Source organism: Geotrypetes seraphini, chromosome 2 (assembly GCF_902459505.1).
Source record: "Geotrypetes seraphini chromosome 2, aGeoSer1.1, whole genome shotgun sequence".
In the NCBI taxonomy this organism is placed as follows: Eukaryota; Metazoa; Chordata; class Amphibia; order Gymnophiona; family Dermophiidae; genus Geotrypetes; species Geotrypetes seraphini.
The window spans coordinates 3,117,072-3,133,093 of NC_047085.1; the positions used below are offsets into that span (position 1 = coordinate 3,117,072).

General features: G+C 45.9%; 1 protein-coding gene across 2 annotated transcripts in view; it reads left to right on the forward strand.

Annotated features, from left to right (window-relative positions):
* LOC117353600 (cytochrome P450 11B, mitochondrial-like) overlaps positions 1–1,096 on the forward strand; it is a 122,026-nt gene extending 120,930 nt beyond the window's left edge. For both annotated transcript variants that reach the window (XM_033929733.1, XM_033929735.1), the window contains one exon: positions 547–1,096. In XM_033929733.1, the coding sequence (XP_033785624.1) occupies positions 547–693 (147 nt within the window). In that variant the 3' untranslated portion in view covers positions 694–1,096. The remainder of the gene's footprint in view (positions 1–546) is intronic.
* The last annotated feature ends 14,926 nt before the right edge of the window (positions 1,097–16,022 follow it).

Below are 16,022 nucleotides of genomic sequence, written 5' to 3' on the forward strand. Positions count from 1 at the left end.
CAACATATAATTAAACTCTGGAATTCATTGCCAGAGAATGTGGTAAAAGCAGCTAGATTAGCAGGGTTTAAAAAAAGGTTTGGATAATTTCATAAGGACATAAGAGTTGCCATACTGGGACAATCCAAAGGTCCATTAAGCACAGTATCCTGCTTCCAACAGTGGTCAACCCAGCTCACAAATACCTGACAAAATCCCAAAAAATAAAAGAGCTTTTATGCTGCCTACTCTAGGAATAAACAGTGGATTTCCCCTAAAAGAAAAGATCATAAGCTATTATTAAGGTGGACTTGGGAAAATCCACTGCTTATTCTTAGGGTAGGCAGCATAAAATCTGTTTTATTCTTTGAGATCTTGCCAGGTACTTGTGAGCTGGGTTAACCACTGTTGGAAGCAGGATACTGGGTTTATGGACCTTTAGTCTATCCCAGCATGGCAACTCTTATATTCTTATTTCTGTCCACATGTGATAATATATTTTATCTGTGACCTGTAGAAGCTGTGGAATATCATTCTTATCCAAGTCAGCTTTTTTTTTTTCCTTAGTCGTTCCATACCATTCTGAGTAGAGGGCCATACTTACTCAAAACACAAAGTTCTTCCCCTACGTCCAACACAAAAAACTTGCAACAATCCAAACTACTACCCAAACCAGCAAGGCTCAAAAATCCAACCTGTGGTCTGGCTGCATGATACCTACGAATCACAAACCCAACAACTGCAACAATCAAACTTCAAGACTATTTGAGCCATATTTCCTCTCTCTCACCCTAGTAATGTTGTAATGCCTTTTTTAATTCTATTACGGCAGATCCTGAGGGGAATGGAAGGTAAACCCCAGGAAAAAAAAACACAGAAGATCGCTATTTGCAAAGATGTGAGGAGAAATGCAGAGATCTATGTTCAGATTTTGTGTATCTAGATTCAGCTGTAAGAGGCAGTAGTATATGTAGAAGAATGTGAAGAACCAATGCTGTTCAGTTAGTTATGGAGGACTCGACAAAGTCATGTTTTGGCCCAAAAGCCTGCATCATCAGTCTACCAATGATATGTTCAAGCAATTCGTGTACCTCAAGCTGTCTTATCTGAATATAGCAATGAGACCACATGTAAACACCAAACCTTCATTGGCACTAAAACAACCTCTGAGAAACAGCATTAGTTTCAATAAAGGACTTTTTAATTACACTGATCACATAACATATGGTCCTTTTATTTTGGTTGTCTCCATAGTTCAATGTTGCTTGCACGGATTTCATTCTCCTCCCACCTACTCCACAGGGTAGCTAACCCCCCTCCCTGCCCCACAGTTTCCCAGCGTCCCTCGTCAAGTCCAAAAATTTCCAGGGTTCTCAATCCCTCCCCCCTCCTCCTTACCAGGCCAGGCTTTAAATGCATGTATAACTTTTAGCGATTGGCACTAGGACTGCTTAAGAACTGTAGAGGCATGCGCAACTGTTAGAGGCATGTGTTACCGCCAGAGACATATATAATTGTCAGATGCATGTGTAATTGTTAGAGGCCTATGTAATTGTTAGATGCATGTGTAATTACTAGTGACCGCAGTAGGACTGCTTAAGCACTATAGCCACTTGGGTCACCTTCAAGAACTATACCAATCCACTAAACAACCATACAAACTATAAATCAAGAATCTGCAGGGAAACCAACACAATTTCTGAATCAGGAAGAAATACTCTACACTGCAAACATGAATCTCCTACTGATTTTACTAATCTGCCTGATAAGTGGCAACATCAAAGACGTTAATTCACTCCACCCACAATTGCAATCAATCAACTACCCTGATCCATCTATTTTACACATCACTAACCCACAAGAAAACACAACAAATCACATTAATGCCATCTCAAATAAAAGAAGACATCAACGAACCCTCAAAAAAAGAATAAGGCAAATAAAACCCATCAAAACCACTACCTCTACCGAACCTACCACATCCGCATCTATTCCCTGTGCATATCTCAATACTAGATCTGTCAGGAATAAAGCCTTCCTAATTAATGATTGGATCATTAGCAAGCAAATAGCCTGTCTTTTTCTAACTGAAACATGGCTACTATTGGAAGATGATCCAATAATAATTGACCTCCTACCAGACAATTTCAAAATCCTTACGCTAAACCGCCCGGGAAAAAAAGGAGGAGGATTAGCAATTATTCTTAAAGAAGGTTTTGAGTTCGAATTACTAGATTCCAAAGTGACCAACCAACTAGAAATTTTAGCCTGCAAAATTAGCAACTGCCAGTTAGAAGAATCCCTATCCTGCATATTATTCTATGTCCCACCAAAAAGCTGGCCAAAAGCCAAAGAAGACTTCTGTGAATTTGTCCTACAAAATTCAATTGGTCCTTCCTACAATATCATTGCAGGAGATATAAACATACACTTAGATGAAGAGGACAACACAAACGCGAAAGATTTTAAACACTTTCTATTCCTACTCTACTACAATCTCCCTTTACCCACACAAACACATGAAAAAGGTCATCATTTAGATGTGGTAGCCATGTCCATAAAGCAAATCCCAGACCCTGTCATCTCTCTACCGCAAGGCTTCTGGTGCCATGATATCTGGTCTGACCATTTTACTTATTATTTCAAGTTAATTTGGCCTTATAGTAAAACTAAAACACATCCAATGATAAAAAGAGAACACCACACAAGAGGCTATATTAATCCAGAAGAATACTGGTCGCACTACGAACTGCAAACGGAGATAGAAGGAATCGATTTCTAGGATCACTGGATGATAACCAGCACATCCATTCTAGATAAAATTGCCCCCAAACGTAACAGCAAAAGCAATGCAAACAAATATAACAAATGGTTCGACATCGAACTTCTAAAAACGAAACAACTAGCCAGACAATTGGAAAGAACCTGGAAAAAAAACAGGAGAATCAGCAGACCATAACAAATGGAGAGCTATTATAAAAATATACAAACAAATGATAAAAGACAAACGTAAAGCATTCTACTCCACTAAAATTAACTCATCTTGCAATGATTCGCAAGGAATCAATACAAAAGAGCTATTCAACCTTGTCACAAATTTATTCGACACCACTCGATACACTATACCCACACACAGCACTAAGTTACCCTCTGCGAATAACTTAGCGCTGCACTTCGATTCAAAAATTAAAAACCTTAGAAACCACTGCTCAACAAACGACCCTAATGATCATCAAATAGCTAACACCCAAGGAAATGACATATCAGCAGACATGATCTGGAGCTCCTTTCAAGACCTAAAATGGAGTGATTACACCAAACTATACAACAAATACTCTAAAACTTATTGCGTTCTGGACTCATGCCCCCCCAGAAATTATGAAAGCGGAACCATTACAATTCAAACTATCGCTGCTACAATACCTGGCCCACAACTTTAAAAATGGGAAGTTCCTCTCTAATAACGGTCACATAATAATAACCCCAATTCTAAAAAATTGCAAAGAACCCTCAGCCCTAATAACCAACTACAGACCGGTAGCATCCATTCCGTTTATTGTAAAAATCATGGAGGGACTAGTACATACCCAACTGATGGACTATCTTAATCAGTTCTCTCTTCTACACGAAACCCAATCCAGTTTCAGACCTTTATTCAGTACGGAGACAGTAATTGCAGCTATTTTAGACAACCTGCACCTACTGTTTAGCAGGGGCCTCAATGCATTGGTTATGCAATTCAATATGAGTTCAGCCTTTGACCTGGTAGACCACAGGAAAATTCTACAATGCCTAGAAACCATTGGTATCAAAGACGAGTTGCTGAACTGGTTTTGTGGCTTCCTTACATCCCGCACCTATCAGGTATGAGCTTTCCGATACCTGGAGCAATCCATCCGGTGTGCCACAAGGGTCACCATTGTCTCCATTGCTATTTAACGTCTATATGTCCTCTCTGAGCTTGCAATTAACTCAGCTGGGGATAAAACTATTCAGTTATGCAGATGACTTCACGATTATAATCCCATTTGCTGACTCTATCTCGGAAACTATTCCCAAGGCTTCAGAAGCCATAAACATGATGGAGCAATGGATGATAAACTTCAAGCTCAAACTTAATTCAGAAAAAACAAAATTCTTCATTGCTTCACCACATCTGTTTGACACCAAAACACCTCTATGCATCAATGAACTTAATCACCCCATCCAGCCCACCATAAAGATACTAGGCGTAACTCTAGATCAATGCCTAACCATGAAAGACCAGGTGGACTCCTTAATCAGAAAGGGTTTCTTCACTCTCTGGAAACTCAGATCCATTAAAGCTTATTTCAATACGTCGGCATTCAGAACCCTGGTCCAATCTCTTGTACTAAGTCAACTTGACTACTGTAACATCGCCTACTTAGCTATTTCCCCAAAAAATATGCGACGTGTACAACTAATGCAAAATGCAGCGGTCAGATTAATCTTCGGACTAAAGAAATTCGATCATTTATCACCCTACTACCGGCAGCTACATTGGCTACCAATGGAAGCACGCATAAAGTTTAAATTCGCCTGCTTCTGCTTTAAAGCGCTAAACGGCTTGCCCCTAAATACATAATTGACCTTTTCTCCTTCTCTGCCAACAGACACAAGAGAAGCTCTCATTCCTACTTCGTTTCCGCCCCAGTTAGAGGTTGTAAACTGAAAAAACACCATGAACACCTTCTTTCACATCAAGCAGCATTGTGGGGTAAAGACCTAGATCAACTGCTTTCGCCCACTACTTATGAGGAATTCAGAAAACGTCTAAAAACTCATATGTTCCTAAAGTATCTAGACAACTGACCCACTCATCTTCTTTCTCCTCCATAGTGATTCCTCTGTCCTATTAATCTCTTTCTCCTCAACAATGCATTTCCGGTCCTATTAACTCTCCTCTTCCCCCCTCTTAAATTCAATCAATTTGTATCTCACTTAATCTATTGTAAACCGCATAGAACTTAACAGTATTGCGGTATATAAACTGTTATTATTATTATTATTTTTCATGTAGAGCTTAGTTCTTCCCTCTCTGATGTGAAGAACACGAAGAGCCTTGTGCTACCGACCAACCACTACAGGGGTAATTCTCTACAGATTGCTAGATACTGGGTGCTAAGCGAGAACTCTATGATGACAATTACATGTGTAATTGCTGTTAGAGAATACTAATGTAACAAAAGATTAGGTTCTTACCTTTGCTAATCTTCTTTCTTGTAAATTCTCACTTTATTCCATGACCAGTGGGTTATTTCCTTCTAGCCGCCAGGATCTGTAGGAAGCCTCAAAACTTCAGAGGCTTTTACCCCCTCCCTTTCATACCTTATCATTGAGCATGCCCCTGTGTACAGCATTCAGTCTTAAAGTAGCCAGGAACATCTGTAAAGAACAAGAGAGAGAGAGGAACGGGAAACTCCCCGGCAAACAAATCAATTCTGCTCATATAAACAAACGCAACAACAATGCAAAATGAAATAACAGGTTATAAAATGTTGAAACCGGAATAAAACAGTGCTATAAGGAGACACAGCCTGCACTTTCAGGTGCCTGAACTAGGGAACCCTCCAAATTAAGTGCTAAACCCAGTCTGATGGCACTCTTATAAAGGCTGGACAGAAACAGAAATCCAGCTTACCAGTACTTGTAAGGTAGACAAGCGGCGAATCAGCAAGTATAGGGCAGGTTAAGAACAAAGTAAGGATTTACATGAAGGAAGACTAGCAAAGGTATGAACCTAATCTTTCATTCTTGTACAATCCCACTTTATTCCAGGACCAGTAGAACGAAACAGAGCAGTCCTGAAAATTCAGTGTGGGACTGACGAGCCCGCTGCCAAGACATAGGATCCAAAAGCAGCAACCTGCTTGGCCACCACATCGATCCTGTAAAACTTGGTGAATGTATGCAAGGAGGACCAGGTAGTGCCCCTACAAATCTCATTCAGAGACACAGCCGATGACTCTGTCCAAGAGAAGAAAACTCCTCTGATCGAATGAGCCTGCACACTGAGGGTATCCTGGGGGGCTTCTTTCCAGCCGCTACATAAACCACAGAAATGGCCATGCAAATCCACCTGAAAATGGTAGCCTTATAGGCTGGACCATCTATGCGGGCAGGACCCGTCAGAACAAACAGGTGGTCAGAGAGGTAAAACTCAGTGACCTCCTGATACCGCAACAAAAGTCTGCGCATGTCCAAGGACCGCAATACCCGGTCCTGCTCCCTCAAACCAGGACTTCCTGATTCACATGGAAAGCGGAAACCACTAAGCATGGGAAAAGTCCCATTGGACTGGAAAACATCTGATGTCAATAGCTCCACTAAAAGGGTTGCAGGTCAGAGACTGCAAATTACAGACCGGTCAGTCTCACATCAATAGTGTGTAAACTTATGGAAACATTGATTAAACACAAATTAGATACGATTCTAAATGACTGAGGGATCCCCACCAGCATGGATTTACAAAGGGAAGGTCCTTCCAATCCAATCTAATTAGCTTCTTTGACTGGGTAACGAAAAAGCTAGATAAAGGAGAGTCCCTGGATGTTGTATATTTGGACTTCAGTAAGACTTTTGATAGTGTCCCACACCGTAGGTTATTGAACAAGATGAGTTCGTTGGGATTAGGAGAAACATTGACTGCATGGGTTAAAGACTGGCTCAGTGGCAGACTTCAAAGGGTGTGGTAAATGGTACTCCCTCTGAAACGTCGGAAGAGATCAGTGGAATGCCGCAGGGCTCAGTCTTGGGTCCAATCCTATTTAATATCTTTGTACAGGACCTGCCTCAGGGACTTCGAGGCAAAATTGCGTTATTTGCCGATGACGCTAAACTGTGCAACGTAGTGGGCAGAGTAACCGTGCCCGACACTATGACACTGGACCTACTTTTACTGGAAAAATGGTCTAATATTTGGCAACTGAGTTTTAATGCCAAAATGTGCAAGGTTATGCACCTTGGTAGTGGAAACCCATGCAGAACTTACACCCTAAATGGTGAGACCTTAGCAAGAACTGTTGCAGAACGGGACCTGGGAGTAATCATTAGTGAAGATATGAAGACTGCCAATCAAGTGGAGAAAGCTTCGTCCAAGGCTAGACAAATGCTGGGTTGCATCCAAAGAAGTTTTGTTAGCCGAAAGCCTGAAGTTATAATGCTGTTGTACAGGTCCATGGTGAGACCCCATCTAGAATATTGTGTTCAATTTTGGAGGCCACACTATCAAAAGGATGTGCTGAGAATGGAATCAGTTCAGCGAATGGCCACTAGGATGGTCTCAGGACTCAAGGATCTCCCATATGAAGAACGCCTAGGTAAGTTGCATCTATACACTCTCGAGGAATGCAGAGAGAGGGGTGACATGATAGAGACGTTCAAATATGTTACTGGCCGTATTGAGGTAGAAGAAGACATCTTTTTCCTCACAGGACCTACGACTACAAGAGGGCATCCGTTAAAAATCAAGGGTGGGAGATTTCATGGTGACATCAAGAAGTATTTCTTCACTGAAAGGGTGATTGATCGATGGAATGATCTACCACTTCAGGTAGTTGAGGCCAACTTGCTCGACTTTAAGAAAAAATGGGACAAACATGTGGGGTCACTTCGAGGGAGTGTTTAGGGGGGAGGGTTATTCGAGTGGGCAGACTTGTTGGGCCGATGGCCCTTTTCTGCCATCATACTCTATGTTTCTATGTATGCAGCATCACTGCAGAATCTGTAATACGCAGAAAGGGATCCCTGCAGGAAAGAACCTGAAGCTCTGAGACGCCAGATCTAGAGGCTCATACAGGGGACGAGCAAGAGAGTGAAGAACCATATTAAGGTTCCAGGACAGACAGGGAAGGCACAAGGGAGGCTTTAGTCGTAACGTGCCCTGCAGAAAATGAACCACATCCGGATGAACTGCCAAGGAGTCCCTCAGGGAAGGAAGGCCCATATATGAAAGACCAGTAATCTGAACCCAGAGCGAAGCTACTGCTAGAACCTTCTTCAGGCCATCCTGCAGAAACTCCAGGACCTGAGGAATCGATGGAAGAGAAGGGTCCATCTGTCTCAGGGTGCACCAAGTCTGGTAACATCTCCAAGCCTTCGCTTAGACCGCCACTGTGGACTTTTGTTTGCTATGAAGCAACATGGCAATCACCGCCGAAGAATAGCCCCGGCCAAGTCAAGACTGCGCGCTAAAAAGCCATGCTGTAAGATCAAAGCAGTTGGATCCTGCATCGCAATTGGACCCTGTGTGAGGAGGCAAGAATGACAAGGTAACTGGAGCTCCCGATCCTGCTGGAGCCGAAACAAGTTAGCATACCATGGCTGCCTCGGCCAATCGGATGCCACCAGAATCACCAGATCTTCATGGTCTGCTATCCATAAGAATATAATTGCTGCTGCTGGGTCAGACCAGTGGTCCATTGTGCCCAGCAGTCCGCTCATGCAGCGGCTCTTAGGTCAGAGACCAGTGCCCTATCTGAGTCTAGCCTTACCTGCGTATATTCTGGTCCAGAGGAACTTGTCTAACCTTTTCTTGAATCCCTGAAGGATGCTTTCCCCTATAACAGCCTCTCAAAGAGCATTCCAGATTTCTACCATTCTCTGGATGAAGAAGAACTTCCTCACGTTTGTACGGAATCTATCCCCTTTTAACTTTAGTGAGTGCCCTCTCTCTTTCTCTACTAAGTCAATTCCCTTCAATATCTTGAATGTTTCGATCATATCCCCTCTCAGTCTCCTCTTTTCAAGGGAGAAGAGGCCCAGTTTCTCTAGTCTCTCATTGTACGGCAACTCCTCCAGTCCCTTAACCATTTTTGTCGCTCTCCTCTGGACCCTTTCAAGTAGTACTATGTCCTTTTTCATGTACGGCGACCAGTGTTGGACACAGTATTCCAGGTGGGGGCGTACCATGGCCTGGTACAGCGGAATGATATCCTTCTCAGATCTGTTTGTGATACCCTTCTTAATCATTCCTAGCATTCTGTTTGCCCTTTTTGCTGCCGCCGTGCATTGCGTGGACGGTTTCGTTGACTTGTCTACAAGTACTCCAAAGTCTCTTTCCTGGGGGCTCTCTCTGAGTATAGCACCGGATATCCTGTATTCATGCAGATTCTTCCAAGGCAGAACTACTAAACGAATACTTCTGCTCATTCTTCACCTGTGAAGCGCCGGGAGATGGTCCACAGCTTCAGACGGGAGACAGCCAGAAAGACCCGTTTCAAGATTTTGAGTTTACGCCCAGTAGCGTCTACTACGAACTATCAAGACTCAAAGTAAACAAAGCCATGGGACCGGACAACCTACACCCCAGGGTGCTTAGGGAGTTAAGTGAAGTCCTGGCGGAACAATTATCTGTGCTTTTCAATCTTTCCCTACGCACAGGAAGAGTCCCCTTGGACTGGAAAACCGCCAACGTAATCCCACTCCATAATAAGGGCTGCAGGACAGAGACAGCAAACTACAGACCAGTGAGTCTCACGTCTATAGTGTGCAAACTCATGGAAACACTGATCAAACGGAATCTTGACACAATCCTAGATGAGGAAAACCTACGTGATCCCCACCAACACGGATTCACCCAGGGTAGATCCTGCCAATCTAACCTAATCAGCTTTTTTGACTGGGTTACTAGACAACTGGATGCCGGAGAGTCACTGGACGTGGTATATTTGGACTTCAGTAAAGCTTTTGATAGCGTCCCACACCGAAGGTTATTGAACAAGCTGAGATCGATAGGATTAGGGTACACTCTAACTACATGGGTTGGGGATTGGCTGAGCGGTAGACTTCAGAGGGTGGTGGTAAACGGTACCCCATCCAAAACGTCAGACGTGATCAGTGGAGTGCCGCAGGGCTCGGTCTTGGGCCCGATTCTTTTCAACTTGTTCATAAGAGATATGACGCAAGGACTTAGAGGAAGGGTATCACTGTTCGCCGATGACGCCAAACTTTGCAACATAGTAGGTAAAAGCATTTTACCTGATAATATGACACAGGACCTACTGCTACTGGAATGATGGTCAGCAACTTGGCAGCTGGGCTTCAATGCTAAAAAATGTAAGGTAATGCACCTGGGTAAGAAAAACCCACACAGAACTTATGCACTAAATGGTGAGACCTTGGTCAGGAACCAGTGTTCCCGCTAAGCTGCGCTGGCGTGCGCTGGCGCACAAAATATTACATCGCAGCGCACAAGTTTCACGTCACAGCGCACACTCGAGTGGAGGTGAGAGGAAGCGGCGGCGGTCTGCCCTGATCGCCTAAGATGCAGCAGCGGCGGCTCCTTTCATGATCCCCGTAATTTACGGGGATCATGAAAGGAGCCGCCGCTGCTGCATCTTAGGCGATCAGGGCAGACCGCCGCCGCTTCCTCTCACCTCCGCTCGAGTGTGCGCTGTGACGTGAAACTTGTGCGCTGCGATGTAATATTTTGTGCGCCAGCGCACGCCAGCGCAGCTTAGCGGGAACACTGGTCAGGACCAATGCGGAACGTGATCTAGGGGTGATCATTAGTGATGACATGAAGGCTGCCAATCAAGTGGAGAAGGCTTCCTCCAGGGCAAGACAAATGATGGGTTGTATCCGTAGGGGTTTCGTCAGCAGAAGACCTGAAGTCATGATGCCATTATACAGATCCATGGTGAGACCTCACTTGGAGTATTGTGTTCAATTCTGGAGACCACATTACCGGAAGGATGTGCTGAGAATTGAGTCGGTCCAGAGAATGTCCACCAGGATGGTCTTGGGGCTCAAGGATCTCACGTATGAAGAAAGACTGAGTAAACTGCGACTGTACTCACTTGAGGAACGAAGAGAGAGAGGAGACATGATTGAAACATTTAAGTACATCACGGGACATATCGAGTCGGAAGATGAGATCTTCTGTCTCATGGGACCCACGACCACCAGAGGGCATCCGCTGAAAATCAGGGGAGGGAAGTTTCATATCGACTCCAGAAAGTAATTCTTCACCGAAAGAGTGGTGGATCATTGGAACAAACTCCCACTGCAGGTGATTGAGGCCAGCAGCGTGTCAGATTTTAAGAGAAAATGGGATACTCACGTAGGATCCCTAAGGGAGTGAATTCGGGGGGGTGGGTATTTGGAATGGGCAGACTTGGTGGGCTATAGCCCTTTTCTGCCATCATTTTCTATGTTTCTCTATGTTTCTATGATTTTTGTTACTGACATACATCACCTTGCACTTATCCACGTTGAACCTCATTTGTCATTTTGCGGCCCATTCCTCAAGTGTGTTTATGTCTCGTTGTAGGTCTTCGCAATCCTTCTGTGTCCTCACTACTCTGAATAACTTTGTATCATCCGCAAATTTAATCACCTCACTTGTCATGCCAATTTCTTGGTTGTTTATAAATATGTTGAAGAGCACAGGCCCGAGCACTGAACCCTGAGGCACTCCACTCATGATGCTTTTCCAGTCCGAGTATTGTCCATTTAACCCCATTCTCTGTTTCCTATCCGCCAACCAGTTTTTAATCCACGTGAGTATATCACCCTCGATCCCATGGCTCGCAATTTTTCGAAGTAGGCATTCATGTGGAACCTTGTTGAACGCCTTCTGAAAACCTAGATATACGATGTCGAATGGGTCACCCTTGTCTATCTGCCTATTTACTCCCTCGAAGAAGTGCAGTAAGTTTGTCAACAAAGATCTTCCTTTGTTGAAGCTGTGCTGGCTGGTCCTCATCAGTTTGTGTCCTTCAAGGTGATCGATAATGCGGTCCTTTATCAGCGCCTCTAACATCTTTCCCAGAACCTCAACAGACACCCTATTTTGAGCTATGGAGGGAAGACAAAGCCCCTCCCGGGGCCAGGGCTAAATCAGAGCATCCAGGCTTTCGCTGCCTGCCTCTCGATGACTGAAGAACCAATCAGCTTTTTTGTTGGTCGCCATTGCCATGAGGTTGAACATGGGGCACCCCCACTGATCCACTATGCAATTGAACGCTCTTTGGGAGAGTGACCACTCTCTGGGGTCCAGATTCTGATGACTTAGAAAATCTGCTTGAACATTGTCCACTCCTGTTACATGCGCGGCAGACAGCGCCACAAGGTGCCTCTCTGACCACCAAAAGAGCAGCTGAGCCTCCATGCCCAGAGAGGGACTCTTCGTGCCCCCTGACAACTGACGTAAGCCACCACCGTGGCATTATTTGAGAACACCCAGATTGCTCTATGATGGACGTGGAAAAGGGCCAGCCGAATCATCCGCAGTTCCAGGCGAATGATCGACCACTTGCATTCTTGATGGCGCCTATCCAGCCCTGAACCAGGATAGTCATGTACACTGTTCCCCAGCCTTTAGGCTTGCATCCATCGACAGGATCATCCAATCCAAGATCTGAAGCAGAAAGCCCCTGGACAGTGAAAGAGGACATATCCACCACGCTAGACTGTTGCATGCCACCACCGACCAGGGCAGGGGTGCATGTAACGGGTCTTGATTCCAGTGTGAAAGCAGAACCTCCTGCAGCGGATGCAGATGGGCTCTGGCCCATGGGTCCACATCAATCATTGCCACCATGGTCCCCAGAACCTGGAGATACTGCCATGCTGTCGGAATCGGAGTGGCCAGAAGGTCTCTGATAACCTGTTATCCCAGGACAAGCAGGCAGGTATTCTCACTAGTGGGTGACGTCATCCGACGGAGCCCCGATGCGGACGTCTCACAAGCATACTTGCTTGTAGAAACTTTAGAAGTTTTGAGTCGCCCACACCGCACATGTACGAGTGCCTTCCTGCCCGATGTACTGGGCGTGTCTCCTCAGTTCTTACTTTTCCGCGGAGCCGAGAAGTCCTTCTTCGACTCTCTGCGCGAAGTAACTTCCCTTGTGCCTTCTAAATCCGCGGTTTTGGGTTCTTTTACCTCAGAATCATTGATTTTCGTCGTATTTTATTCTTTAAAAAAAAAAAAAAATTTTTTTCCTTCCGTTCGACCGGGCAGGCCACGTGGCTGCAGCCCCGCAGCTTTGACCTAGCGGCGGAGCTTTTTCGGCCTATGTCCCAGCCTATCACCGGTTTTAAGAAGTGTGTCAAGTGCCAGCGTGCGATTTTGCTGACGGACCCTCATCGACATTGTCTGCAGTGTCTCGGGCCTCAACACCTTCCGAAATCGTGCCGGCCTTGCTCCACACTTACAGCACGTGCGTTTCTTGTGGGAGTTGCTGTTCAGCATGGAGGCTTCGTCGGAGCTGACCTCATCGAAGAGCGCCAAGCCTTCGACTTCCACCTCGACTCTTCCATCTTCCACCTCTGTGGCCCCGAGTCTCCTCAAGCCTGCTTCGTTTGGCCGGCTTCGACTTCGCCGCCAGCTGCGGGGCCTTCCTCTGTCTCCTCAGGTCAGGTAGCTAAGCAGCCCATTCCCCCTGTGGTGCTCAAGGAGCCCAAGGCTTCTAAGGGCAAGGATCACGATGTCCGTGCAGGAGGTTCCATCTCGGATGCGGATCCCTCCTTGCCAGCGTCATTCCAGACCTTGCTGGAGAAGCAGTTTATTGAGCTCTTTACTACCATGGGGCCGAAGCTTCTTTCTCAAATCCAGCCTGGGCACGTGGGGGCCTCCCGCGAGGTCGAGCCGCCTCCGGTGCCTCGTCATACACTCTCGCTGCAGGGAGCCGAGTCTCTGCGAGTGTCTGGTCTGGCATCGATGCATGCATCGCAAGGAGCAGAGTCTTTGCCCATGCCTCCCTTGGAACCGATTCCCTCGATGCCGGGAGCCGAATCTCTGCGAGGGCCTCCTCTGGACCCGATGCCCTCGATGCCGAACCTCGAGGCTTGGCGAGTGCCTCGAGGTGCGTCTACTCAGCCACCTCTGCTTTGATCCACCGCCTCCAGTCCCATTCATTCGCTAAAAGCCTCGTCGGTGCCTCGCTCGCCTCGATGGTCGAGGCCGACTTCCAGGCACAGTTCGGGTCGTCGCTCGAGGCATTCATCGAGCCGTGACTCGCCTCGATGGAAGCAGCCTTTCATCGACTATTTGCCTCAGGAGTCTTCACCTCCTCCTATGCCGGAGCTCGAAGACACTTTGGGATCTTTATCTCCCTGCCGATCCCCTGCCTAGTTGGACCCGGATGCCTCATCGTCCTCAAATTCTTCTCGAGGCCCAGCGCTGGCTGACCAGCTGTCGTTTTCCTCTTTCCTGCGACAGATGGCTGTAGATTTGGACATTACCCTGGACACGGGGTCCAAATTTTCAAAGGAATATTTAGAGATGATGCATCTCCCTCAACCAACTGCGGAGTCCCTCCGGCTTCCTTTGCATAAGCTGCTGGACCAGACCTTCATGCGCTGCTTCAAGACTCCTTACTCCATCCCAGCTGTTCCGGGTAAATTGAATGCCAGGTACCGCAGGGTTCACCACAAGGGATTCGATGGGGCTCAGCTCTCTCATCAGTCTCTGCTGGTGGAATCTTCCCTGAAGCAGTCTCACCCTTCCTAGGTCTATGCCACCGTTCCACCTGGCTGGGAGAGCAAGACCATGAACAGATTTGGCAGGCACATCTACCAGAACTCGATGATGGCCTCTCGAGTCCTCAATTACAGTTTTCATTTTGCCACCTACTTCGAGTTTTTCCTCTCAGTTCTGCAAAAGTTTCTGCCATATTTGGACTCCCAAGCTCGCTTCGAGTACTCGGAGGTTCTGGCTTCGTTATCCCAACTGAGGCTCCAGATGATGCAGTCTTGCTTTTGAGCTCTCGGCGAGGGCTGCTGCTTGTTCGGTGGCCATGCAACACCTGGCATGGCTTCGAACCATCGATATGGACCCGAATCTTCAGGACAGGCTGGCTAACGTCCCATGTGCTGGAGCTGACCTCTTCGATGAGTCCATCGAGGCGGCGACCAAGAAGCTGTCGGACCATGAGAAGTCTTTCCAGTCCATTCTCCGTCCGAAGCCCAAGCCTGCTCCTCCTCATCCATCACGCCCACCTTTGATCTATCAGCGGCGTTACCCACCGAAACAGGCACCGTCAGCTGTTAAGAGCAGCAGCAAAAGCCTTCCACATCTGCTGTACCCAAGGCTCCTCAGCCTTTTTGACTGTCTCGTAGAGAGCATAACTACCATCTTTCTGCCCTCCCCTGTTTTTCCCATCAGAGGTCGTCTCCATCATTTTTACCATCGATGGACGACTATCACCACCGGGTCCTTTTGGACCTATAGCTCCCCCCAAATGCTATTGCAATTCCTCTCTTAAATTCTTCCAAACCCTATCCCTACTGTGCCTTCCATATATGTTATCTTCCCCTTCTCCTTAATACTAGTTAGTTTATGTATTCGTTTTGTTTTAATGTTTTTATTGAGATTAGTTTTTTGGGGGTTGTAGGATATATCTTTACTGTAACCCACTTGTATCCCATGTACTGACAAAATGAATCTTAATGTAAACCACTTGCATCCCATGTACTGACTAAACGTATCTTTATTGTAAACCGTTTCTAACCCATGTACTGTCAAATGTATCTTTATTGTAAACCGCTTCGAACTTCACGGTATAGCGGTATATAAGAAATAAATTATTATTATTATTATATTTAATGTTCTTATATTTTTATTGGTGTATTTCTCTTAGAAACACTTGTTAAACGATTTGATCAAATACTAATATACCCTGAAACCTTGATTCTGCTAGAAAAGTCAACAACTGTCCCCCAGTGCGCGAAGACATCAGCCTGGCATCAGAACTGTTTCTTAGTGGAAGCTGCCGGCTGATTTGCTGTGGACTGCTAGCGGTGGGGCCCACTGAAGTGTGGTCTGGCAGACGAAGAGGACCATTGTCCTGCGGAAGTACCCGAGTACGGAAAAGAACACCAGAAGGGATGAAAATTAGAACGTCCAGAACTCCTAGAAGGGTGGAATCTGCTCCCAGGCAATGCCTTGGGTTTACGATCCTGAACACTGGCCATAAGGTAATCCAGACCTTGGCCGAACAAAAGATGACTCTTAAAGGGCAACCGGCTCAATGTAACCTTAGAAGATGAATCCCCAGACCATTGCTGGATCCAGAGCA